The 25,995-nt window shown below is 41.7% G+C and overlaps 1 protein-coding gene across 6 annotated transcripts in view; it reads right to left on the bottom strand.

The window, feature by feature from the left end:
* Positions 1-346: 346 nt before the first annotated feature.
* Positions 347-25,995, bottom strand: part of MACROD2 (mono-ADP ribosylhydrolase 2) — an 856,447-nt gene continuing 830,798 nt past the window's right edge. For 3 of the 6 annotated variants that reach the window (XM_064709456.1, XM_064709453.1, XM_064709459.1), the window contains 3 exons: positions 10,831-10,914; positions 5,323-5,391; positions 347-3,537 (listed from right to left, as the gene is read on the bottom strand). In XM_064709456.1, coding sequence (XP_064565526.1) covers positions 5,330-5,391; positions 10,831-10,914 — 146 coding nt within the window. In that variant the 3' untranslated portion in view covers positions 347-3,537; positions 5,323-5,329. The remainder of the gene's footprint in view (positions 3,538-5,322; positions 5,392-10,830; positions 10,915-25,995) is intronic. The other 3 variants (XM_064709455.1, XM_064709457.1, XM_064709458.1) reach the window with 3 other exon arrangements.

The following is a 25,995-nucleotide window of genomic DNA, read 5'->3' as shown; positions in this document are numbered from 1 at the left end:
TTCTCTATTGTACCTGTGGATTGCGTAGATATGGAGTATTCTTTGACAGATAACAGGTGCTGGGATTCAGTGCAACAGGACAGGTTTTGTAACATCCCTTGTGCAGCACTGGGACCAACCCAGATGCCTTTTCCCCTTTGAGCTGTAAGATCCTCTAAAAATCCCCCTGCCAGGAGATACCTGGATGTTACAAGAATCTGCCAAGTGACAAATTTAAATTTTTTTAAGGATCTGGCTGCATGTGTTGCTGATGGCACATCCAAACCAAAATGTCCTTTGCTGACAATCAAAATTACCACTGGCATGGTGAGGAGGGCAAAAACACACAGGAGGCATTGCCTTGTCTTCAGGACAAGCTTTATTAACTATTTGCTTTAACAAGGTAGTTATGAAGGCATTGGTTCTGTAGGTTACAAGGAAAGTAACGAGACTCAGGTTCAGCATGTAAATGACAAAGTAACAAGGAAGGCATATGTTAACCCATATAACTGTTAGACCACCTATTAGAAGACATTTTGCAAGCAACATTCTACATTTCTTTGCATTGAAGTAAAAACATATTTTTTTTTGGTCAAGAAAATTACCTTTTTCAATTTTTACATTTTTTAAAACTTATATCACAAATGTCAGGGTAAGGCAAATCCTGGATGAACAATATGATAAAAATCCCTATTCCCCAAGAAAATAGATCCACATACTCTGTTAAATTTTGCAATTTTAAAAGCAAAGCTGGCATGCACTGCATATAAACCCTTTTGTTTTTTTTAATATAATTTAATTCAAGTCCTAAAGCAGAACAGTGTTAATTCAAAGAGAGGCTTTCTCAGTGCTTTGTAGAAAGAGTGACAATTAGCTGCAGTGACCCATTATTACAGACTATGTCTCAGTATCACCTTTGGATGTCATCATGGGAGCAGTCACCAGCCTGAGGAATATTGTGCCTAATGGTAGGGATGAGCACTTCCAGACACAGGAGGAACAACAATCAAGCACAGCCTCTTACACTGAATGCAAACACGAATCAGCACCCAAAGGCTGCTACCCCCTTTGCACCACCTGCTGGGAATACATTTTGAGTTTAAATCAAAATCCTTGACATAAATACCAGTGTGGTGATTCTCCATCCAACATTTGTTCTTGTACAAAACCAATGTGTTCTCCTTCTCCTTACCTTTGTTCATCTCCAGAACAACATCAGAGACTGACGGCACTGTTATTAACACAGCTGAGAACTCATGCTGCCACAGTATACTCACTTCATGAGTGGTGAAAAATGCCAAAACTCAAATTAAAACCCACCCAAAGGAGGACAGATATAAACAATGCTGTAAATAGTACAGTAAGGACTTAAGCTACTCATAGGTCTCATTGCTTTGCACTTTCTGGACTTCATGCTTTGCAGACACACCATTGTCAAAACAACAAATGGCTGTTTTGAAGACTCACTATTGTCTACCAAGGTTAAATAAAAACCAAAATTAAATTACTGTCAGGGGCTAGAGAGTGTCTAATATGATGCATCTTTGCAGCTATTTTTTTTTCTTTAACTGCCAGTCAGTCTTCACAAGACATTTAAGGAATCTTTATCTCCTTCTGAATGACCACAGCTCAGCATCCAACCCCCTCTGGCTCCCTTGCTAAAGCCAAAGTTGGTGAAGAAAGATTCTGACATCTCATTCATGGCTGATGTTAATGCTGGCCATGGGGAAGCACAATCAGGAGAGGTACAGGACTACATTCAGGGGACTGGACAGAATGCTGAGGTTATCACAGTTCTACCACCTCCCGACGTATTTATCCACTCCTGACCTGCCTGTTGTGACAGCCTGTTCCAATCACAACAACACAGTGTGAGAAATGCACAGAAACAGAGGGGACCATGCAAAATAATCCACATCCCAAAAGACACGTTCTGCCAAGCATGACCCCAAGGCTGGGAAAGGAGAGCATCAGAGGCACCTCAAAGGGAACAAGGAGTTCCCTCAAGAGTATTTGGAGAGAACAAGAGGCAGAAGAATGGTAGTTACCAAATACAGGTAATCTTAGCAAAATTCTCAAACAGATTAACAGAGTATACCATAACAGACTATCTTAGCAAAATTCTCAAACCAATTAATAGACTAACATTAGCACATTTACTCCTGCAATTTATCCAATTTGGAGCTGTTCAGGTGATGGAGAAGCTCCTTGAGAGCCCCTCTGGCACCAGTCACACCTGGTGTGACTCACACTGGAGGCAGCACACAGAAATTCCCTTCTGATCCCACCTCAACAAACAGGCTGGAGTCCCACAGAGGAGGGGAGGAGCTGTATTTTCTAGGAGCTGTACGTACTCTCTGTGTGCAATCTGGTGCTTTTCCTGCTTTCCTTACTAATCTTGTTTTTCCTTGACACCCTCCTGAATTAACAACCATTGACTGTCATAGCCTGTGTTAGTGCCTTGACTTGCTGTTACTCCAGCACAGGATTTATCATTGAACCCAGATCACAGCAGGATAGACATATGTCTTACCTTATTTTTTACTTTTTTTTTTTCCTGGCAAGATATTAAATATCTATTCTGTGATGCAGGAGTATTTTGGGTGAAATAAAAGAGTACAGGACCAAATATTTTTCTTAATATTATCAAATTAGGATCAATTACATTGCTTAAAATGGCTAAATTATTCTTAGCAGCACTTTAAAATACAGTGTGTAGCACGGGTTGCATGCTCTTCCATCCAGTGTATTTTCCATCAGTTTCGGTTACAGTACAGTTGGGAAATGTACATGAAAACCTTTTGTTCCTTTTCTACAGATTTCAGTGCAGCATTTACTGGCAGAACAATTGACATATGGAGAGACATTCTTATCCAAATAACTGTTAATTGCTTTTTTAAAAAAAAATAAAAATCCATGCATATGCAGTGGAAAATGTAATGAGGGCTCACAAAAGCCACTGTGTGAAGCTGTTAAAGCTGGGAGCTGTATTTAAAGATGCCTCTAATGCAGAGTCTTTCCAGCACTGAGGAAATGTCTGTTGCCTACCTGTGCCCAAAGGTCATACTGACAGCACTGGTTTTGAGATGTGCAGAACCAACTGGGAAAAGCAGGATTGAGGGGGCTGGCTGTTTGAGGCCACGTGTGTTATTCACATGTAAGGACATGGCACAGCATAGGCTGATGATGGGAAAGAAAGAAGATAAAGATGCTAGAAAAGGGGTGGGCCTGGAAACAGGCTACTGATGGTATGATGCAGGAGGAAAAAAGACCCAGTGTAAGAGAAGGACTCACATTTCAGAAGAAACTGTTGTAAATGCACGGTTGATTGCAAAACATTGTTAGACCTGGGAAGTTGTGAACCTTTCCAACAGACTTACAGGGTGAAATGCAATGGAGAACAAAGAGAAATTAAAAGCAAAGACTCATTCCCCCAGAAGCTCCCCCCCTCCCAACCCGCTGATCATCTCTGTGTGCTCTTTTCGGCCAAGGATGATGCTGGAGGATGTCAGCGCCTGCCCCTAGGGTTCCTTGGGTCTCTCCTCTCCTGCATCCTTCCTTTGCCACAGCAGCAGAGAGAAAAATGGAAAGAAAAAAGGAAAATGTTCAAATGTCTGCACAGAACCCAGGTCTATTGTCTCCCCCAAGTCTCATGTTTCCAGCAACAGATGTCTACAGTTTCATTTTTTGCCCAATTTTTCTATTTGACACAGCTACTACTGGGTGAGCAAACCACCTGTGATTATCAGGCTGCCTTGGTTTTCCAGAGCACCACCAAGCAACAGCCTGATACCAGAGACCCCCAGCTCTGGCAGGTGCTTTGGTGACAAACAACACATGAAAGTACTAAAAATAGGAAGCAGCTGGACCTCCTTTGCTCCAGAACGACCCTTGTGAGAGTCTCTGGGGTTCAGCAGGCTGATCAATCCTCCCTGGGGATTGCTCCTAGTAATCAAAACAGCAGCAATGGAATTGGGATGACTTTGACAGCGAGTTGCAATGAATTCAATGCTTGCTTCCAATCCTGTGCATGCCATTGAACTGCTGAGCAAGACATGGTGTGCCCAGGGTCTGGCCCCACAGTGGAACTGAACAGATTTATTAATTGATTGCTGATTCATGAGCAAAAATTACTCCAGCCCTAAACATTCACAAATAACAATTCCTAAGGGAAAATGCAGCATGAGAAACAGACTTCTTAAGGGCCACATGAAAACTGTAATATTCTTTTTTTAACAGAGGAAGGGTATTAAAATATTGATCTATTTTTAAGTTAAGGATTTCATTATTTGTTCTTTTTGGTTTGAGCAAGAAGCTAAGGGAGGGGGAGGAAGAGTTATGGATGCTGTACTTTAATTAATGTTTTGAGGGTGCATCCCATTTTTACTTCAGTACTTTTTAAATGGGACACCATCAGGGCTACTTCTCACTCCAGCAGCACAGTAGCACATCACCTGTATGCTGATAAGGACCTCAATAATAAAACCTTGTGTTTTAAATCTCTGTCTTACAGCTACTGCCATTGTACACCTTGATCTTGAAACCCCATGACAAGGGTAAATGCAGCATGTTGCTGTTGATGATATTGGTACTTCTCAAAAAGCCTACACCAAAGGAAGCAGTGTGCCCTGAAAACCACTTCTGAGGGGGAAATGGCTCCTGCTTTTTTTGTCAGGGATGAGCCTTGGACTTCTGTCTTCCCACTACATTATTCATTTCAGTCTAGAAGAAATGCTATTTATGCCAATGAAAAACACTTCCTGAGCAGCCACCACTGCTCGGGCCACAGCACTATCACTTAGTGTGGGAAGCCAGAAAAAGCTCCAAAAGGCAGCAGCACAGCTCAAGAAGGCAGCTCTCTGACTTTGCCTTGTTTTTCAGTGGTATTGCTGAAGAGGCATTAGGTACTGGAGAGCCAAGGGCAACAAACCCCTTAAAATGTGAACTTTTGTTCCCAGAACACAGCTCATACAGAACTGAGCTTTGTTCCAACCGGTATAAATTGCCTGTCATTTTCCAAAGCAATGCCAAAAATTGTTTGCTCACTTATTCTTCTGTTCCTTATCTCAGTGCTGTTTTGCCTTCTGATGATCTAAGACCATGCACTGCCTACCCTCATTACAGCAGCAGACTGCTGCTATAGTATTTGCTTGACAAATAAAGTTTTTCCTTTTTATGATGCAATACAGGCCATATTAGACAATTACTTCTCCCTTGTATCCTGTCTTCATTTTTTTTTTTAATGTTTGGTAAATTTTAACTTTAATTCAGGTGCTTTCAAAGCAAATTTTCATACAGAAACTGTATGGTAAACGGGAGAAAAAATAGTTGTGAAGGTCTTACCTGTTACTTAAGCTTTCTGCTCTGTTTCCATTGGATCATTTATACTTTCAACTTGACTATTCATTTCAGCTGAAAAAGAAATGAGATGGTCATTAAACTCTATTAATGATACTCGTTAAGTTTATCATGTGGAGCAATAACTGCTTTTAAACCAAAAGGGACATTTATTGCATTAAAAAATCTCTTAAGTCATCAAATAGGTCTCTTAGGGGACCCATCCTAACCTGGAGTTCCCTGGACACTCTGACAAGCAGTCCTGCAAGGAGGAAGGCTTTAGCACCATTTAGAAACGCAAGCCTCTGGCTCTAGATTTGCTCTTTGGTCCACATCCATCCAGTCCAGCTCAAGGTCAAAAAGACCTTCATGTTTCTCTGCAGGCCACAGAGATACAGATATTGCCAAAGAATGATCTGGAGTTTTGCCGGGCTAAGTGGTCTCGACCCTCTGATTCAAACCTTGACCCTCTGGCTTCTGACAAAGTCCCTGGTAGGATTCAGGTTGAGCCACAGGATAAACACAGATCCATTTCCATGGAAAAATAAAATCATTTAGTCCCACTCAACCATGTCCCTAAATTAAAGGAGTCAAGCTGTGACACTTTTGATGCTGTCTCAGTTGCAGAGATGCTGCTTCCAGAAGTTCTTGAACTGCAAATTGCTGGAACCTTGGGGAGGATTCAGAGGCAATGTCACTATATTCCTACAATAGCAGTTTGTTAGTGTAAGATCTCTTTAAAAAACAGACTTATTTTAATTTAAAATTACAAAAAGAAAAAAAACTAAAAAAAATTCAAAAGAAATTAAATAGAAAGCTTAAACCAATTTCACTATGACATTTGTCAAAACTATCATCCAAACTATGGCAGGTGTGATTGGTCATAATGAGGCTAACCATAAATACCTGCAGTTTTAAGACCAATATCTAGCATTTGTTCTGCACTGAATTTGAAGCCATTTATAATAAAACTGTTTTTTGTTTCTTTACTCAGGCTTTGTGTTGTGTTATCACCTGTAGATTATGAAGTACTTGACATGGATGACAGAGAAAAACCTCAAACATGAGGAGAAGATTTTGAAATTAAGATGGGAGAAAGGAAGGAAAAAAACCCCAAAATCAATAATGATGCTTCTTCCAGCCAGGCAGTATGATGTCTTTTCTGAATCAATATCATGTCAATGTACCTGCTGGAGTTTTGATGAATTATTTGTAAATTATTCATCACCCATATGCAGAGAAGATACTGTAATGGCTTCCGGGATGTATGTGATGAATAATACCAAAAGTATCCTCTCCTGATTACAGAGCTCTGATGCACATCACATTTAGCAAGCTTGTGTTCTTTAACAATATTTGCACAGAAAAGACAGGGGGCTTAATAAAAAAATCCCTGAAGGAAGGCTGCTGCACACTGACAACAGCATCCCCTCCCAGCCCCATCATGCTGGACAGCTTCACTGGCAGTATTTGTTGGAAATACCATCAGCCTTCACTCACATTCTACAGAAATCCCCTGCAAAATAAATCTGGAATTGAAACCTGTAGAGAGGCTCTGTCAGCATCCCAGATGGACCTTTTCCAATGTGTTTGTGATGGAGCTCAGCTCTTTGCATGAGCTCTCCTAGAGAAATCCTTTAAGATATTCCTTTAGTAAATTTGGATTTGTTTTCACTAAGTAGCCCAAAGTATCCCATGGATTCACAATGTAAATGTTTTAATGTGCTATGACTTTTGGGTGTGTTCAAAGACAGGGAGGTCTGACTGAAGGATGGGCTTCTGCAGAGCACTGAGTGAGCCCCAGCTATGAGAGCAGCCACACAATTCTCTCTGCTGAGCTGGAAAACAGCCCAGCAGTGAAGCACAAGAACACGTGGCAGAGCTGCCACCAGGGATGGTGGGGATGTGACTCACAGCCCTGGGTTCCTCCCAGCACAAGGTGGTGTCAGAAAGGCATCATTAGCCCTGGCTGTTCTACTTCCAATCACATCATAAGTCCAAAGAGGGCTCGTTCCTGATATGCAAGGTTTTTAGAGTTTTAAACTGCTAACTCACTTCAGCAGCCTGGTTGCACCTGCCCATAATGTGCCACATCAGCCAACATCTCTGAGAGGCACCTGGAGATGCATTTCTCCTAAATTCAGTTCTACCTGCACCTCCTTCTGCACCTTCACAGGTGGTTTTTGTGCCAGAAATGGACATCTCTGTGCAATGGATGTGGACATTCTCTGTCTGGTTTCTTTTAAATTTCGACCCATTGGGGGCCAAAATTATCAACACTCAAACGATGACCAGGCAGGGATTTCTCCCTCAAAAGCAAGAAAGTTCCTTGCAAGAGGAGACAAAATAACCCAGCAAATAATTCCCATCCATAACAGGATGACGGAGAAGACAGACAAACAGAGACTGGAGAGCCAAGTTAAAGTCATCTGTGAGAGAGAGTGAATTTCTTTAGCCTAGAATATTATACAGACCTGGACAGCAGATGACACCAAAATACCAATGTTGGTTTAAATCAGGATGCAGCTTTCCATCCACAGGCTTGAAACAAAAAAGATGATAGAGCTATCCTATTGTGAAAAGTTTGATCTGACTAATACAAGCTGGAAACGAAAAATTGCCTTAGTAATCTCTAGAGCTTTGGTGGAAAAAGAAAGAAGGGAAGGGAAGGGAAGGGAAGGGAAGGGAAGGGAAGGGAAGGGAAGGGAAGGGAAGGGAAGGGAAGGGAAGGGAAGGGAAGGGAAGGGAAGGGAAGGGAAGGGAAGGGAAGGGAAGGGGAAAAGAAAAGAAAAGAAAAGAAAAGAAAAGAAAAGAAAAGAAAAGAAAAGAAAAGAAAAGAAAAGAAAAGAAAAGAAAAGAAAAGAAAAGAAAAGAAAAGAAAAGAAAAGAAAAGAAAAGAAAAGAAAAGAAAAGAAAAGAAAAGAAAAGAAAAGAAAAGAAAAGAAAAGAAGGAAAAAGAAGGCTGCTGTCAGGGAAATACCATCTAAGGACTCAATCACCAAAGGTTTGTCATCATTACAAAAAAATCAGAAAATCTGTCCTGGGTACAAGAAATTTAATATGCAAGGGTCTTTGCTGTGATGGCAGATGGAAATGGGCAGGAAAAATGTGTGCCTGTACACACAGCCCTAATCCAGGCTACACATGCACCTTCTGACAGTTTGCCTGATGGAGAATCAATCCCAGGCCTCAAATAATAGTAATTTCTCAAATATATCACTCTCATGGACCTGCCCACTGGATGAACCAATATTGAGATCCACCTAAGCTGTCTAAAATCTCTGCATCTTTAATGCACTTTCCACTGTGCTGTTGAACATGAAATTAAAGCACAAGGGCTGGGCTGCCAAGGGGGATGCAGTGATACATGTTTGTGCTCTCAGCTGTGAAGCAATGAGATCTCCTGGGGCAGAAAGAAGGGGACCAGAGGGAAAAAAATAGCCAATTTACATAAAAATTACTGTTAAAGGGAATGAATTTGATCCTTCCTCTATTTTTTTAAACATGCAGTACATGTCCAAGGAAAAGCACCCTGTAATATAATCTTAATAGCAATTTAAGCTGACTAGAAACAAAAATTTCCCTGACAAGTGAAGTACTTTTTGGCAACCTAAACAAACACCCTTTTCCTGTTCTTTCATGTAACTTAGCAAGTTCAAAGAAAAGAAAGGTAGAAGATGAGTCATATGCAGAAGATGTTACAAGGTGAGCAAGATTTGAAACAGAGAAATCTATCAAGCTCCTCATTTCAGAAACTGCTGGCTGGTCCTGCTGTCCTGTCCTATGGGCACATGTAGAAACAGCTATGCAATCACTTTCCTTTCCAGCCAGAAATCCCTTAAGATATTCCTTTAATAACCAAAGTATCCCATGGATTCACAATTCAAATGTTTTAATGTGCTCTGACTTTTGGGTTTGTTCAAAGAAGGAGTCAAGAAGGCTGCTTTGGCTTTATTCTGCACTTCTACTTGTAATAGCATAATATCTAGCAGTTTTAATAAAGAAAAGTTCATTATGCACACTTGCTTTTATTGTGCTTGCAAACTGCTTTACAGGCCAGTATCTAATCAGTCACAAATTCAAATGCTGCAGCACAATCTGACATCAGAGAAAGGAAATTAGCATCAAATTTTTTGTGTAACTAATAGCAAAATCAATATAATTTCTTTGTCTTTGAGATGTATAAAAGTTCCCTTCAATTTATATTATGTCAATGTTGAGGAGGTGAAAGAAAGAGTTAAAAAACAGCCTTCCCTACCGAGAGGAGTCTATGGGTATCAAACGAGGATTGTACACCCAATCCCAAACCCACTGCTGTCTGGGCAGTAAAAAAGCCCCTCTGTGTGAAACCCAGCAAATCTCTGTATGTAGCTCTGAGAGCTGACCAAGACGAGTGAAAAAGGCCTCACAAAGCCTAAGCACAATGTGCTGATTGCCACCATCCTTTCTTTACACACAGGATGAATCAAGAAGGTCAGATATTTTTTTTGTTTACAAAGACATTCCACACTGCAGATTTGAGCAGCATCCTTATACTCAGCCCTTGCTGGGATTTGCCTCACAGATGGGTCACTGGCTCACCAAGATCAGTGCTGGAGGAATATAATTTCCAAGTCAGGAATTGTGGGTTGATTATGTCCACAAACCTGACTGGAACTGCTGCTGGCTCAACTAAATTGTGGTTGTTTTGTTAACAGTGAAAGTCCTAGTGAGACAACTGTGTGGATACTGAAGGAGGAGGAAAGGGAATCAGAGCTGACCAAGAATGGGATTAACATACAGTTCAAAGTGCTGATACTGCCAAACACTTCCCCTTGATGGAGCTGGGCACCAGCACAAAAATATTCAGAAATAGACCTCTGACTGCAGTTAGACCCCCAACAGCACAAAAAAATATTCAGAAGTAATTCTCTGACTGCAATCAGACCCCCAACCTCTTGGCCAATTCTGTATCAAGACCAACATTACAGTGGGTCTAAAATATTACTTAGTTAAAAGGCAGGCAGTGTAGAACATCCCAACTGAACACATTAACCCAATCAAATTAAAATGCAGGGCTACAGGGCTGGAAGTTACTTCCACTGGACTCACAAGACTGTAGAGATGGTGTAAACTCTCAAAATACTTAGCTGAAGAGACTGTAAATATAACTCGATTTTTTTTAGGAGGAAACATATAAACAAACTCCAGAAAGGCAACGCTAGGTATCAACTTCAGGACAATATGCAGAGTCAAGGATTGGTTTTGCTTGGAAAAGACTTTAAGGACGATGCAGTTGTACTCCCCTGCCTTGGGCAAGGACACCTTCCACCAGACCAGGTTGTTCCAAGCCCTCATGAACCCAGCCTTGAACACTTCCAGGAATGGGGCACCCACAGCTCTCTGGACAACCTGTGCCAGGGCCTCCCTACCCTCACAGTGAACAATTCCTTACTAATATCCAATCTAAACACTCTCTCTGTCAGATTACAGCCATTACCCTAAAAATGAATTGAAAATAACAGCACAACATACCATCCTTATTTGAAACATCTGCTGCTTGACTTGCAAGGTCAATTTTCACAGGCTCCATGGAAGTTTCCTCTTGCTCTTGTATCCCTATTATATAAGCCAAAGAAGGAGAAAAATCAATACTCACAGTACCCAATTAATATCTAATTCTCAGACTCTTCATGCCTGGCTTTTTTCTTTTTTTCCTTCTGGCAAGCTCTTACCTTTGCAGACTCCACTGTTGTACAGTGGCACCCACTAGAGAAGAGGACAGAGGATATGGGGAGAACATGGTTTGAAAATAATTGCCTGAATATTTTTAGCAATTCAAACCCTTCCTTAACTGGGATTGTTAAAATCACATTGTGGTGTGTGCTTCTGCCTCCCCACCATTGTTTTCCATCACTTTTAAAGAATCCCTTCTGCTCATAAAATGAGGTATATGATGGGGACTTAATCACAGTTATAAAGTTTCTATAGGCAGCAGAAAGAAAATAAATACAGTGAAGTGTTCAAAAACACTGGGTAGCCAGACACAAACTAGAATATGAATGTAAGAAAATGCATTTTATCACTGTAACTCAATATTTTTATCTCTTCTGCCTCAGGCTTGTCTGGAAGCTCAGATTCAAACTCCTAACAAATATTTGAAAAGGAAAAGAAAAAAGAATTTGCTGTTTTAGACAGAGTTCTACTATTCTGCCATTGGCAAAGAAGCCAATTTTTGTTTACATTCCATTATGCTACTTCTCTGCTCCTGTGGCTGCTGTAAAGCCTGTTGCTCTCACGCTGTGACTGAACTCTGGGGTATCAGGGGATTGGTCACTAAGGGATCCAGGCATTTTGGTGGTTAAAATGAGACTGCAGAGTGTGGTAAGGACTCGCGTATTTCAGAAACATTTCATTCATAAACTGAAACAATTTACCCCTTCAACAACACAGATGAAACCTTCACTGGCCCTCAAGAACCTCCTTCTTTCTCCTGTGGAATTCCACAGTGGTGTTTTTAAGTCCACTGGAGTGCACTACATTTATTTTGACCATAAAAATGTATCTACTACTGAAAATTTCAGTCACTTTTTGTGCTAATTTTATCTGCAAACCAATGGCATAATGGGGAATTTAGTTTTCTCTCTGTTTGCTGTGATGGCCAATGCTATTTTCACTGGCAACTTCTGGCACACTACCTGTAGAATCACAGAATCATTAAGGTAGGAACAGACCCCTAAGGCAGAGTCCCACTGTTAACCCAAGACTGCTGAGTACACCACAAAACCATGTCCTCAAGTACCACATCACCTTCTGAACATTTCCAGGGTTGGGGATTCCACTGCTGGCAGCCTATTCCAGTGCCTGCCCTCCAGTCCTACCTTGGGGCATGGATGACTTTACAGTGATGGAAATGTTACTTTTCATTTTAACAGACCTTACTTCTCATGCAGAAACCTTTCAGCAGATCATCATATCAGCAGCTTCACCTCTTTTTCACTGGTTTAAAAACATCTCCCCATAGATGCAAACCAAATGCCTGAAAAAATCTGTGACTGAGGATGCTGCAGATCTGCCTGAAATGGCCCCTCTGTGGGTGCATCCAGCTCCAGAGGCTTCTCCAGAAATTCATGAGAGTGAGTGTGGTTATCTCCTGTGGTTTTTTATGTACCAACATACCCAAGATTTCCCAGGGCTCACCCACCTGTCTTTTTGGCTCATGCAAAAGATAAACCCAGGTGACCCTACAGGAATAATATGAATATGGCAGGGATTTGTCAAGTACAAGACTGAACAGGTGTTTCAAAATCCCTGCCTGACTTCTCCTGGCAAAATCAATATGAAATCTGAGGGACCATGAAAACACTGATTAATGAAGGAAGATACACAGACATTTTGATTGTGATACTGTTTGATTATCTGAGGGAAGCAGGTCTGTGAGAAATAAAATTTTGAAAAATCTGAGAATAATCAGGTGGGCTGGCAGGAAGTTTAAAAACCATTTAGTTCCAATCCCTCCACCATGGGCAGGGACACCTTCCACTAGACCAAGCCACATCCAACCTGGCCTTGAACACTTCAAGGGATGGGGCAGTGACAGCTTCACATGGCAATATGTGCTAAGGCCTCTGAGTAAAGAATTTCCTCCTAATACCCAGTCTTAAACCTACTCTTTCATGTTAAAAACATTCCCCTTTGCCCTCTTGACTGCCTCTATGTGAGTGCAGCCTGCAGTGGATGCAGCTCTGCCCAACAGGACACCCTGATGTCTGATGGAGGTATTTGGGATGGCTGCTGAACTAAACACTGGCAGCTGCTGCCTCTGAGTCTGACTCTGACTCCTCTCAACCACCATGGATAAACCAAATAAAGGAGATATGATATGACAGGTTATGTCTGGCCTCCCAGTTTCCCCTCTTTTCACTGCCTGAAGATGCCCACGTGAAGCTCCCAGCCCTTACCACAAGAACTTGAACTAGCCAGCATGCCTGGCTTCACCATGCTGCTGAAAGGTTTTTGGCTTTCCATTTCAGAAATATCTCATGAAAGGTTTATTGGCATAGTGCAAGGGGATGATGGAGGCTAAGGAAAGAGAATTTTATGGACACACATGTGGCTGTGTAAATTTCTGCACATGTGCTTGGTTTCAGTTGTCTTCCATTTGTAGTGAGAACATCAGGCATGGGATGGGGGATGGTAAACCTAAAATGAGCCTAGGAAGAGTAACAACAGCATCAAGAGATTAGAAATTTTTTCCTCAGATCTTTAGGATCATAAACACTGCCAGAAGAGTTGCTTTTGTTCTGCTTTTTCACGTGCTTTCCATGTCTGAAACTCTGACTCCCCATCCTTTCTAGGAGGAGGTTGTTGCAGTATCAGTGGTTTTTATTATTGGATATTGTCAGCAGGAAAATTATAGTGGGAAACAGGGTACAGGGGCAAACTAGGCAGAAGATATTTGAAACTTTTACTAAGCTGAGCACCACTGCAAATCTTGGGAGGAGGTTTTCACAGTTTACCATGTCATTTTTTTGGGAAGGCTTACAAATTCAGTTAATATAAATTTAATTTCTTCCTTCATTATTACTATGGGATGGACACAGGAACATTCAGTATATTGCCATGCATGTGGAAAGGGTATTATCCAAAATAGCTCCCCTGCTGTGCAGTCAATTCAAGTTCACTCTGAGATCAGCCCAATTCACATAAACAGCAGAATTTGATCAATACCAGAAACTGCCTTGACAACCAATTTATTCATGAGGCCTCTCCCTCAAAGATTCAATTCTTTCAGGTTGCAGCACAAACAAGCAAAGGGTTTCAGGTCTCCATGCAGGGGCTGAGGGCTCCTGAAGGGGAGGGAGCCTGGCAGATACTGCTTTCAATATCAATTCCCATTTCCAATTGTGCTCCTGCCAGAGCTCATTACCTGAACCCTTTGGCAGGTGCTTACACACCAGCCCAGCACTCAGAAACAATGGGCTGCTGGCATGGAAAGCAGGGCTCCCAGCCTTCTCTGAGGCACAAGTCTACACCAAGAAGACAGAAATATCTGTACACTTATTTAAACCCTTCTTTTTTTCCCCTTTAATAGTCACTTGTTTCATGTGCTTACAGTTCTCTTTTCTCTACAGTTCTCTTCTCTCTTACATCCCTTTTCTCTAAAGATGATTTTTTCCTCCTCTAAATTCACGTATTGTTTACAAGACTAACATGAAGCTCTTGTGGTAGCTCTTGGTACCTCAGCATTGATTTTAAAATTGCCCAAATATAGATGCTAGGCATCTGTTTTACAAATCCCCAATAAATTCTAACAAGTAAAAAGCGTAACCCTTGTCTTGCTCATCATCCTCCTTCTCCCTTTGCACAAGGTTTACACCTATTTCAACAAAAGCAGGCAACAATGCAGGCTTAGAAGCTGTGACAACCCAAGAACTCAGTTTCTGCTCTAGGCTGCCTACCTTAAGGATGCTTATTTCTCTTTGATGAGTGTCAAGGGGGTTCTCCTGGCAGAGCCCTCAAGCCTTGGCACTGGGTGTGGGTCAGGGACGTCAGGTGGGCTCTGAACCAGCAACCTGGGTTCCTGCTGTTGGTTTCTAGTTTAATAGAATTATTTAATTCTAGTTTAATAATGCCAGAGACCCCTTTAAGAGAAACAGAAGAAGCAGTTCCATGTGCAAATTAGTTCTCTCAGTGTAATCACATACTCCATGGTAACTTAAATCTTTAAAAATTCCCCAGGTATAGAAGTCTTGTAATAAGTGGGAAATCCTGGCCCTAAGATAATTCTGAATATTTGAGGGAGAAGAGGGTTGTCAATACTACAACAATCCTGAAAACTACTATTTTTACAGGCAAAATGGCAATGGCATTATTCCCATCTGCTCTGCAATTTTGGGTGTTGCTGCAGAAATTCAAATAATATACTATCCTGCCCACAGACAATGTGCAACTTGAAGAAATTCATTAGTTGTAAATTATTCATAAAGGAGTTGCTTCTACTTGTGCTATATACTTTGAAAAAATCACCTCTGTCATTATGCAATAGGAAAACCATATTAGAGCTACACTGAACAATCCAGATTTCTCCAATCAATACCCACTGTTGTTTTGAGTTTAGCTGTAAATATGCTTCCCCTAATCATGAGACTCTGAGAAAGTCAGGCATGTTAAAAAAGAACAAATCCAAATTTCTCTGTTTAAAATTGGAACACACCATTTTTCATCTGCAGTAACAAAACTAAACCAAACCAACCAAACAAAAAAACCCTCAAAAACAGACAAAGCTCTTCTGACCAACAGCTGCATTATCTTATCTGTCAAAACCAGTTCCCATTTCTTTGCTCTGTGAATAGCCAGAGTTGTTTTTTTTCTTTTTTCCAGTCATTTTATTGTACCACTTTGCTAATGTGACTGTCAAGCCTTCACATACTTTGTTTACTGCTGTATTTTAGTAACATAATAAATGCTGCCTCATTTGGAAACAGAAGTTGTCTGTGACACAAGGATTCAGTTTGACTCCTGTTTGATATCCATCTGGGATGATTGACCCTTTTAATCAGACCGGATTCTGCCACATCAAATATTTGTGCTGTCTTCTTGCATGGCTTTACAGGTGTAAGCACCCAACCTGCTGCTCTTGGGGAGCTAAGAAAAAAACCAGCAATTCTTTTCCATCTGTACTTCATTTATGTTTGAGCTGGAGGGCAGTTTTCTCCCTTGCTGTCCTTCTGCAATGTGCAGGTGAAGCCTGACAGTTCTGAATGTGCAGGAATGGCACTGCCACCACCATGGCTCTTGCTGTTCAGCCTGGCTCAGTAAATAACAAACAACTCCATCTGTTATATCAGGAATGCCACACCTCAATCAACCACCCCCCTGTCCCCAGCAATTGTGCTCCACAGAGATGAAAGAAAACTCCAGGATGCAGATTTCAAAGGAGGGTGTGCTGGTTATGGTACCAGCTTTTTGAGGCAGTGAGTGAGCATCATTCTGGATTTGTGTTGCCCCTTCATTGTTAACTGGAGTGTGTACCCTCCTTTTTGGCATTTGGGCTTTGTTTTCCAGAGTAACAAAGAGAGATGGATCTCCTTTCCCTCCAGTGCAGTGTGTGTCAGCTCAGCTCTCTGTGTTTGTGCACACAAATGTACCTAAAGGCATCACGCTGCTCCCAGACACTGCTATTCCCAGCTCAAGCTGAATGGCAATCTTTAAAAAAATACATTTTGAAAGTGTCTAAGATCTGCTCATCCCTATCCCCTTCCAGCCTTTTATTAAACATCCTGTTAGGAAAATCCCATTGTGCCGACCTGTGACGGCATTCACAGGGCTCTCAGGTTGAGGGAAGAGATGAGGATTTGACTCCATGTTTCAGAAGGCTTGATTTATTATTTTATGATATGTATTATATTAAAACTATACTAAAAGAACAGAAGAAAGGATTTCATCAGAAGGCTGGCTAAGAATAGAAAGGAACGATAACAAAAGCTTCTGTATTGGGCAGAGTCTGAGCCAGCTGGGCTGTGATTGGCCATTAATTACAAACATCCAACATGAGACCAATCACAGATGCACCTGTTGCATTACCCAGCAGCAGATAATCAATGTTTACATTTTGTTACTGAGGCCTCTCAGCTTCTCAGGAGGAAAAATCCTAAGGAAAGGATTTTTCATAAAAGTTGTCTGTGACACCCAGGTCCTGTGACTGATGGGATTTTCTGCTCATTTTAGGTGCAGGGGGCATGTACAGAGGGCTTGTCTCCCCAAGCACTTTATTCCAAACAACACTTTCCCTTACACAGCCTCATTCCCACTGTTTGAGGAAGCCCGCCCTGCTGTTCCTGGTCACTCTGGCAACTTCACAAGCAGGAGAACAAGGGAGCAGAAATTTACACAAGGTTTCATATACATCAGACACTTTGTTTCAAAAGATAGTAAATTCAAACAGCAAGTAAGACCAAGGCTGGCTTCAGTCTAGATCATTACTGTGACATTGGGCAAAAACTGGAGCAATTCTTTCTGAAAGCTGAGGCACGTTTTTTCTCAACCATCCTGCCTTTGCTCCATATTATTGAAAACTTCTTGAAGTTGTGTTATACCTCAAGATACCAAATAGAAACTGGAGGCCAAAACTATATAACACAGGGTCTGAACAAAAGTCTTTAAGAAAAAAAGAGGGGGGGAAAAGAGGAGGACAAAACGGTCTCAGTATGTTTCTTATCAGAGAATATTAAAAAAAAATGCAGGATTTTTCCCTTTAGCACTGGAAATCATATCCCCTCTATCCATCAAACTATCTTTAACACAGAGGTTGCTCCAGATGCCAGCACACACAGGTCAGCATTTTCAACAATAGCTGACTAACGTTAGGAGCACTTTAAAAGCAACTTTAGATCCCTTTCTTCAAAAGCTTCAAGCTTCCAGCAGCTCCATCTGGCTTCAAAGGGGGCTCACTTCATAAAGTGTTTTGGATGTGCTCAGCATTTTTGAAATTCAGGGCACCTATTTTGAATCCTAAACATGGACTTCAACAATCCATGTCAATTCTCCCTCTACTAAGGATAACACCACCTCCTTAATCTGTGCTTGGAAAGCTAAGTGACATTCTAACCAACAACCTGGCTTTTCCATTCTTTTTCCCTCAAAAGAATTTGTAGAACTCCTAATAAAACTGGTGTCTATCATGAAAACTAGCAGACTTGAGTCTAGAAAGATAACTATAATTTTCCTTGAAACTAACACCTCCTCAAATCCTCAGTATCACCTCCTCAAATCCTCTTTGTAACTGATGAGCTCTTTCCTTACAAAGAGCTGTCCTGAAGGCCAGCCAGGGCTGTGGGATACTCAGAAATACCACAGGCCACAGAAAATACTGAATTCCAGGCTGGCATGTTGGAGTACTCAGCCCTTCCTGGAATGCCAGCTCCCTCCTCCGGGGTGCCAGAAAACAGAAGGGCTTGCGTTTGTAATCTTAGCATCAAAGTGAAGACCTCTACCAATTAAACCAGAGGAGAATAATTGTATTAGCAGCTGATAGTGGCAGACTTCTGTCCTGCTAAAGCAGGATGACACTCAAACTCTAAAAACACTTCCTCCAGCTAAATTCTTCAGGTTGCTGGATTCAGACTATGCTTTACAATTTATTCATAAGACCTTCTTAGCTTAGGAACTTGCAGATGCCTAGAGCCTTTCCATTATACATCTTTCAAGTATTTTGGGCTTAGGAATAATAATAAAAAAACCCCCTGACATTGTGATTCCAGCCTTGTGTCAAAAAGCAGCAACATTTCCCCTCTTCTACTTGAATACCCAGAGCTGGAGGGAGGGTAATACAGAGTTTTTGCCAGCACACAGCACAAGGGTGAGAATTAGAGGTAAGAGGTGTCTCTTAAAAATGCTCTGTACAAATGTGCACATGGCCCAGGTCTGCAAGAATTTGCACAACAGTGTAAGGATTGTCACTGCCCACAGTCTCCACAAATACCTTGGCAGCTCTTACTTTCATGGGAGCTACTGAAGCTTTCAAAAAAGAATGCCGAAGTGCTAATCTCCTGGTGCAAGTGACTTCAGCCCTGACAGACATTGCCTCAGAGTCACAGATAAAACTGAAGGATTAAGCCATAAAGGATTAGGAGAGGTGTCACCTAGAATTAAGTCACTGGCCTTGAATCTTGCTTTTGTTGGGCACTGAAAATAGCAAATTTCACCATCTTAAAAATAAGCTTTATTGCATTTCTTTAAATATATATAAGTATTTTTCAGATATATATCTTGATTTCTTGAGTGGGCTTAAAAGTCTAGATGGCTCATAGTTGTACAATTTCCATTTTTTACTACACTTCAGTGCAGTAAAATACATCAATCTGACAATCCAAAGAGACCAAACAAATTTCTTTCACAACTGTGCACTGGATGTTTATGTATCTCAGAAAATACAGGAAACAAACACCTTGCATAGCTCTCTTCACATAGAACCTATTTTAAATGACACAAACCCTAAAAGGGGAGGGTCTGTTAGGCAGAAAATTGGTCTTTGCCCAGAAAATTTATAGCTCATAGCAAATCTAGGTCTTCCCAACTTAGCTGCCCAGTTATTTTGATGTAGGCACCAAAAAGTGGTCCATACATGAGATCTGCTTTAAGTTCAAAAAGTCTCTGACATTTCTCTTAATAGGTGTAGAGATTATTTGGGGTGATAGGGAAGAAATAAGCCTTGTGCCTTAAAGGGGAATTTCAAGTCACCCTGGATATCTGTGACAATGGTGAGAACTGATTGAAAATCTCATGAGGGACCCAAGCACTGATCCTCAGCCTGATAAAACCTGCCATAATTTGGAATATTGTGCCCAGCTCAGGCTGGAGACTGGCAGAAGCCCTGACACTGTGACAGAGCCACTGCATTCTGCAGGCAGGGGGTGGCCCTGCTGTACAGGGAGCCCACTGCAAAGGCACACGTGCACTCCATGAAAATATTTCTAATGAAACCTCCTCCTGAATCAAATTATGCTTTGTTTTTCCTGGTTTAAAAGAACAGATAGTATAATGGGAAATGTCATGTTTTCAGAGAGTCATACAAATGTATCCTGTGAAGCCCAAGATTTCCAGAGAAATGTTACTGGCTCTTGCCAAAACTTTAAACTGAAGCTACCAGACTGCTGTTAAAAATTAAAAGAGAAGTGAAACCCCCCTCAATTTAAAAGGACATGAGTATTTTTCAATTTTGTCAGACATTTTCATGGAGGGAGGAACAAGAAAGAACTGCTTCTGATTTCCCAGCAGGAAGCATTTAAGAATGTGTTTGCTGGGCATTGATGACACAAGCATTTCTGGCAGAGCCAAGCAAGCTATTTTTTAAGCAGCAGAGCTGGAGGAAGCTGGGTGGTCTCAGAGAATCCATGTATAGGACAGTGGTGCCACTGTGTTGGCAGTCCATGAAAGGGATGCCTCAATTAGGCTGATGAGCACACAAAATCATGGAATTTAGGCTGTGCATTCCTTGGATAAAGAAAACTGTGAAGGGCACTGTGCATGGTATTTCCAGTTTAAGTTTAGAGACTGGACTATACAGCAGTAATCATTAATGATAGTAAAAGTCCCAATTAATACTAATAGTACTAATAGGTAAAAACTAATAGTACTAATAGGTAAAAAATACGGTATATTCTTCCGTATATTTCCTATCAGAAAAAAATTTCACTTAAGTTTTATTTCCTTAACAGAGAGCAATTCATACTCTTAAGTGAAAACTTAACAGTGTAACCATTAACCTACAATAGAAAGTATTATGAAAATTAACCCAAATTTAAGTTCTCTAAATTCAGTTTATCTACTCTTCATGTCATGGCATATTTACTATAGCAAGCCTAAAATTCAGACCCATTTATTTCTGCCTGTCCTCTGATTTCCAAACCCTGAATTAATGCAGCTCTTTTCACAGCCCACATATGAAAGAAAGGTGCAAAGAGCTGAAGGAAATGATAAGAACTGGATCCCATGCCACGGATCCCATTCTGTGCCCAGAATGGCTTCCCCAGAGTAAGCTGTGTAGCAATGCTTTCTGGCATTCACCATCACAGTCCAGCCCTTGGATCACTGCTGCTGTGGCCATGTAAAGCAGGTTTGCACTGACAGAGCAGGGCTTGTAACAAAAGGCCATCCCTCCCAAGGGGAGCCCATCAGTGATTTGAATATCAGGCCTCAAAAAAGGTGGATTTATTTAAAAAATTTTGCCAAGGGCTGCTAGCGGGCCAATCAGTTTCAGTGGGTGATGGTTTATAGCAACAAAACTGTGAAATCTCCAGAAACTACAAATCTGTGAAATGTGGGGAAAAGAGCTGCCAAAACAAAATTCCTGGTTATATAGAGTATTGGATCAAAGAGAAAGTATTTTGCAGAAACACAGCATCATCACAAACCTCATCACCAAGGCTTTGGGCATGCTGGGTCCCTCTGGTGTCCTCAGCCACACTGGCTGAGCCCAGCCAAGGCTGGACCAGCTTCCTGCCCCTTCCTCCAGCTTTCCTCTGGACATACCCTCCAAATTCTGATTTATTCCATGTTATGAGCAGCAGGGGTGCTCAGCCAGCAGCTGGGGAGCCCCTCCTGCTCTGGGTGATGCCTCCTCAGCAACTCCCAGCAGCAGGGCAGGGAGAGGAAAATCCAGATGTCAATTCCAAAGCCTGCCCAGAAATTTGCAGTACCTGCAGTAGCTGCTCTCAAAGGTTTAGAGCTCAGCTCTTCATTCCAAAAGCCTGCAGCAGACCCAGCCACTTGGAGCTCTTGGACAGCACAGGGACACAGAAAGCACGGAGCAGCTTCAAGCTTTGTGCATTTCTGTCCTTTGGGTCCTGGGCTCATAGAATCATAGAACAGTGTGGGAAGGGATCTTAAAGATCATCTAGTTCCAGCATCCCTGCCATGAGTTTTTGCCTAAAGATTTTTCCACCTCCCAGGCAATTAAGAGAAGGTGCAAAACACAGAGAAATGGCATTTCAGCACAGGTACACAGAAAGCATGGAGCAGCTTCTAGCTTTGTGCATCTGTGTCCTTTGGGTCCGGGGCTCATAGAATCATGGAACAGTTTGGGAAGGGATCCTAAAGATCATCTAGTTCCAACACCTTTGTCATAAGTTTTCTCCCAAATATTTTTCCACCTCCCAAGCAATTAAGAGAAGGTGCAAAATACCAGAGAAATGGCATTTCCCAGTGATTCTTACAAACAGAGTATATAACCAGCTACTTTAAAGACAGGCTTTGAAATGCCACTGGCTTGCTTTGTTCCAAGCCCAGTCCCAGGGAGAATGTCAGGTCACATAACTCATTTGTTATCTTTGTACAGAGGAGCTCCACTAAGCGCCAGCCATCACAAAAATACTAACATTCCTTTTAGTGGAAAACAAATAAAGAAAGAAAAATGAACAACTGGCTTAAAAGGAAGCCAATTAGCACTTCAAGGATTGCCACGTGGTCTGCAAACAGGGATGGTGATACCCTGGGGAGCTGTGCTCCTCCTCAGCCACAGCCTGAGTTATGGAATTGGAGGGAGCACCATTACAGAGATAACACTCCCCCATGACTCAAACCTACACTGTGCATTTCATTTACACACACTCTTCGCATTTTATTTCCCTCAGTGGCTTAAAAAATGCCAAGAATCAGAAAGGCATGTGAAGAGCATTTTAATCTGGCCTTAGATAAGGCACTTTGCTCCTCTGGGCAGCGAGCACACAGCAGCAACAACTTCATGTACAACATGAAGGGAAGTGTCAGGGAGAAAACTGCAGTAATTGAGGTCACATCCTCTGTGACTGCAAGGAAACCCCTCACACATCTTCCCCCATCATCCATGGACATTTCCATCTATATACAGCTAACCATTTTAATGATGTATAAATATTTATCTCCTGAGCAGATAAACTAGTAGGCATTTAATTCCAGTGATGCACACACCTGATGGCTGGATGCTCTCATCTACCTGTAAATGCAAACCACCAGCCACTGAATTAAATTGGGTGGCAAAATTATGTGACAGTTATCTCTGAGGTGTTTGGAGTCCCACACAAAATCTGTGCTTCACGTGGTTAAGCAGCCAGCTCTCCTGTTTTATAGGGAGGGAGGGAGGGAAGAAGGGAAAAAAGTTGTGCTTTGTGTGTTTTTTTTTTTAAAATCTCATTTGCAGCTCTACAGTTACAGCTTACAGATTAATAATAAAAGAGTGTATGTGACAATGCAGAAACAAACGATGTTCAATGTCAACACAAAGCAAGATGCAAATAAATTTTTCTGTTAATTAACCAGGCTTTCATTTCAACTGCTCTGATCTTGTAAATAAAGCTTATAAGCTAGTTTCAAGCAATTGTGGGAATTATGCAGACAAAAAAAAAAAAGAATCCCAAACCATAAATCAAAATACCTTAACTCAACGGTTTCCTAGTACTGGTTAGCTAATTCTATCTGCTATTTTTTATTTAGGGGATCTAAACAGATTAAAACAGGTTATAAACAATTATATTAATTATTTAGCTAATTATATTTGCCATTTTTTATTCAGGGCAAACAGATTAAAACAGATTAAAAACAACTGAACTGGCCCAAGGGTAAGAGCTCTCAGGATAGTACCAGACATCAGCTGGTGTCAAAAATCAAGGGGCATCCCTGAATGTCTGAAAGTCAAGAAGAGCTTGGGCAGAAGGATGTATGGATATGAGGACAGACAGAAGGAAGAGAGAGAAGAAAGCGCAAACAACTAAATAACACTGAATAACATTCTCCTGCACCTATCACTTGCCTCTAAGGATTTGCTTTCCAAGCACTTTAGTGAAAATGCTCAAGTCCTTAACTTATCTTCTGGGGGCAAATAAGGGGGCCTGAAAAGCCTTGGGTTAATTAAGCATTGCTGAGATGTGCTTGATGAGATGGGGAAATACAAAGCTTTTGAAAGGGTGAAAAATCTCCAACCATCTGGCAGCAGCATTGAGAAGAAAGGGGAAAGACAAGGGGCAGTCTGCAGCAGGGAGGGACAGGACTCCTTAATTATTGAGCCACCAAGACCACACCACCCCAAATGCCTGTGAAAGCTCACAAAATCAACTCACAAGGCTCAGCAAAAACAACATCTCTCAGTAAGAACAGCATCTTCAGGAAAGCAAATGAGTGGCTTTCCCCAAGGTACATCTGCTAATTAGAAATGATGGGTAATAGATGCAGGTGGCGAGGCCCCCAGATGAGAGCAAGACTATTCCTGGTGACCTCTCTGCCTGTTTCTCCTGACTGCTGCTCTCCAAGGCTGCACAGATGGTGTTCTCTTTAAATTAATACCACCTGCCAGCCAGAAGGAAGCTTCTGTTGTACTTGGCAGTACAGGTGAACAGGCTGCATTTAGATTTCAAAGCAAATGCCACAGGTGTTCCAGCAATATGGCAAGCAGCTGATGTGCTCCAGCCTCTTCAGGCCTGGGTAAGGCTCAGCTGTGTTTTCTTACCTCTAAGACTAGCTAGAGAAAAATCACAACATCCAAAGGGCAAACTTCACACACACTGGAGCAAAATCTGAACTATCTTTGCTCTGAATGCCTTTGTCAGTTGTGAGGTGTGACAGTGCCAGTGCCATCCTGCCTTCTCCTCTTGGAGGAGATGGGTATGTATCCAGCTGATTACAGGTGCAGGTTAGCAAGGAGCAAACTGGCTTCAACACCCCAAGCTGTGAGCAAAGCTTTGCCAGAAAGCATTGCTGTGCTCATTCTCACTTTTGGAATGTGAATGTGTGCAGCTGATTTCCTTCCCTCCTACGTGCAGATCCTTCTCCAGTTTTTTCAGCTGTGTGCTGGAGATCTAGCTGGATTCACAAGCTGGGCAAGAGCAAGCTATATCTGTCCTTGAATGGAAGATGTCATTACAAGAGGGAAATGGATCTGGCAATCTCACACATTTCATGGCACTGCTGCTTCCAGGATCAGATATCAGCCTCAGGTCATGGCTGCCTCTGGTGGTTAAATATCCCATGGCAGCTGTGATAAGAACAAATGGCATTAACCATATTTTACAGCCAAATCTTGACATGAATATCTCTCCCCCAGGTTCCCCTTGAAAATTCTTTTCACTTTGGAAAGATTTCCTGTGTCTTAAACATCACACCTTTGACTTAGTACTGTTAAACATTGGCTGTGCTTCATGCCAGAGGGAATAGTTTCATGAGCAGATTCTATGATCTCTATATGCATCCATTTCTAAGATAACTTGGGTTCCTTTAGATAGGTACAAGATATATTTCTTATGATCTGCTTTTTCATGCTCACACACTTCAAGAGCCAGCTGGATCTGCAAGCAGAACTGCATCCAGGAAATCTATTTTATGCAATGATGGAAGCAGGCAATACTAGGAATACTGTTTCAAGACTTTTTTCTTTAACTTTCTTTTCTTTTTAAAGCAAACTTGCCCATATTGCACTGCCAGAAGATTCAAATCCAAGCTACAAAAGCATCCAAATGTTTGGACCTTTACCTGAAAACCAGCTGTGCTCCAGCTGCAGGAGCCTGCAGTACCTGTAACTCAGTAACTGTGTGGTTTCTGAGACATGTCAGTAACCTCCCAGTAACCTCAGTCATCTGCAATTCAAGACTCAGGTTTCTATGTGCAAGCAGATTTATGATGATACAGGCATTAAAAACATTGACAAGGGTCTTTTTAGACCACCACAGCTGTACCTACCACACACTAGACAGTCACTGCCTTGGAAGAGAGAGAGGTAAATAAAACCCACAGAGGATGCCAGCTTTACCAGACCAAGATGAGTGTGGAAGCTGTTAGCTATGCTCATGTGAGAGTAATTGTAAAATATCTGCTGTCCCAAGGAGCAAGTCCCAAAAATGAGAACACAGCTCTGGTCTCTTTGGTGATCCAGCTGTTTAGATCAATGTGAGCACCAGACAGGAGTTCCTGATATCTAAAGGAAGAATTGGGTGTGTGGGTAAGGACCACAGCAGAACACCATGGATCTGAGGTGAGATCACAAGAAGAAGGGCCAAGGGCTGAACTGAGGTGTTTTGGCAGCAGCCATGTAAAACTTGGAGCAATGAGGATCTGAACCCCAGTGAGGGAGAGGGACCATGCCAGTGCTTACTCTGGCCTCACACCCTCTTGATCAGAGCATGCTGGAAATAAATCTGAATTAATGCTGGAAGGGTTCCACCCCTGATCCTTGTG

This window comes from Zonotrichia leucophrys, chromosome 3 (genome assembly GCF_028769735.1).
Source record: "Zonotrichia leucophrys gambelii isolate GWCS_2022_RI chromosome 3, RI_Zleu_2.0, whole genome shotgun sequence".
Lineage (NCBI taxonomy): Eukaryota > Metazoa > Chordata > Aves > Passeriformes > Passerellidae > Zonotrichia > Zonotrichia leucophrys.
Note: the sequence above shows the minus strand (reverse complement) of the source record. Positions and strands in the feature narration are given on the sequence as shown.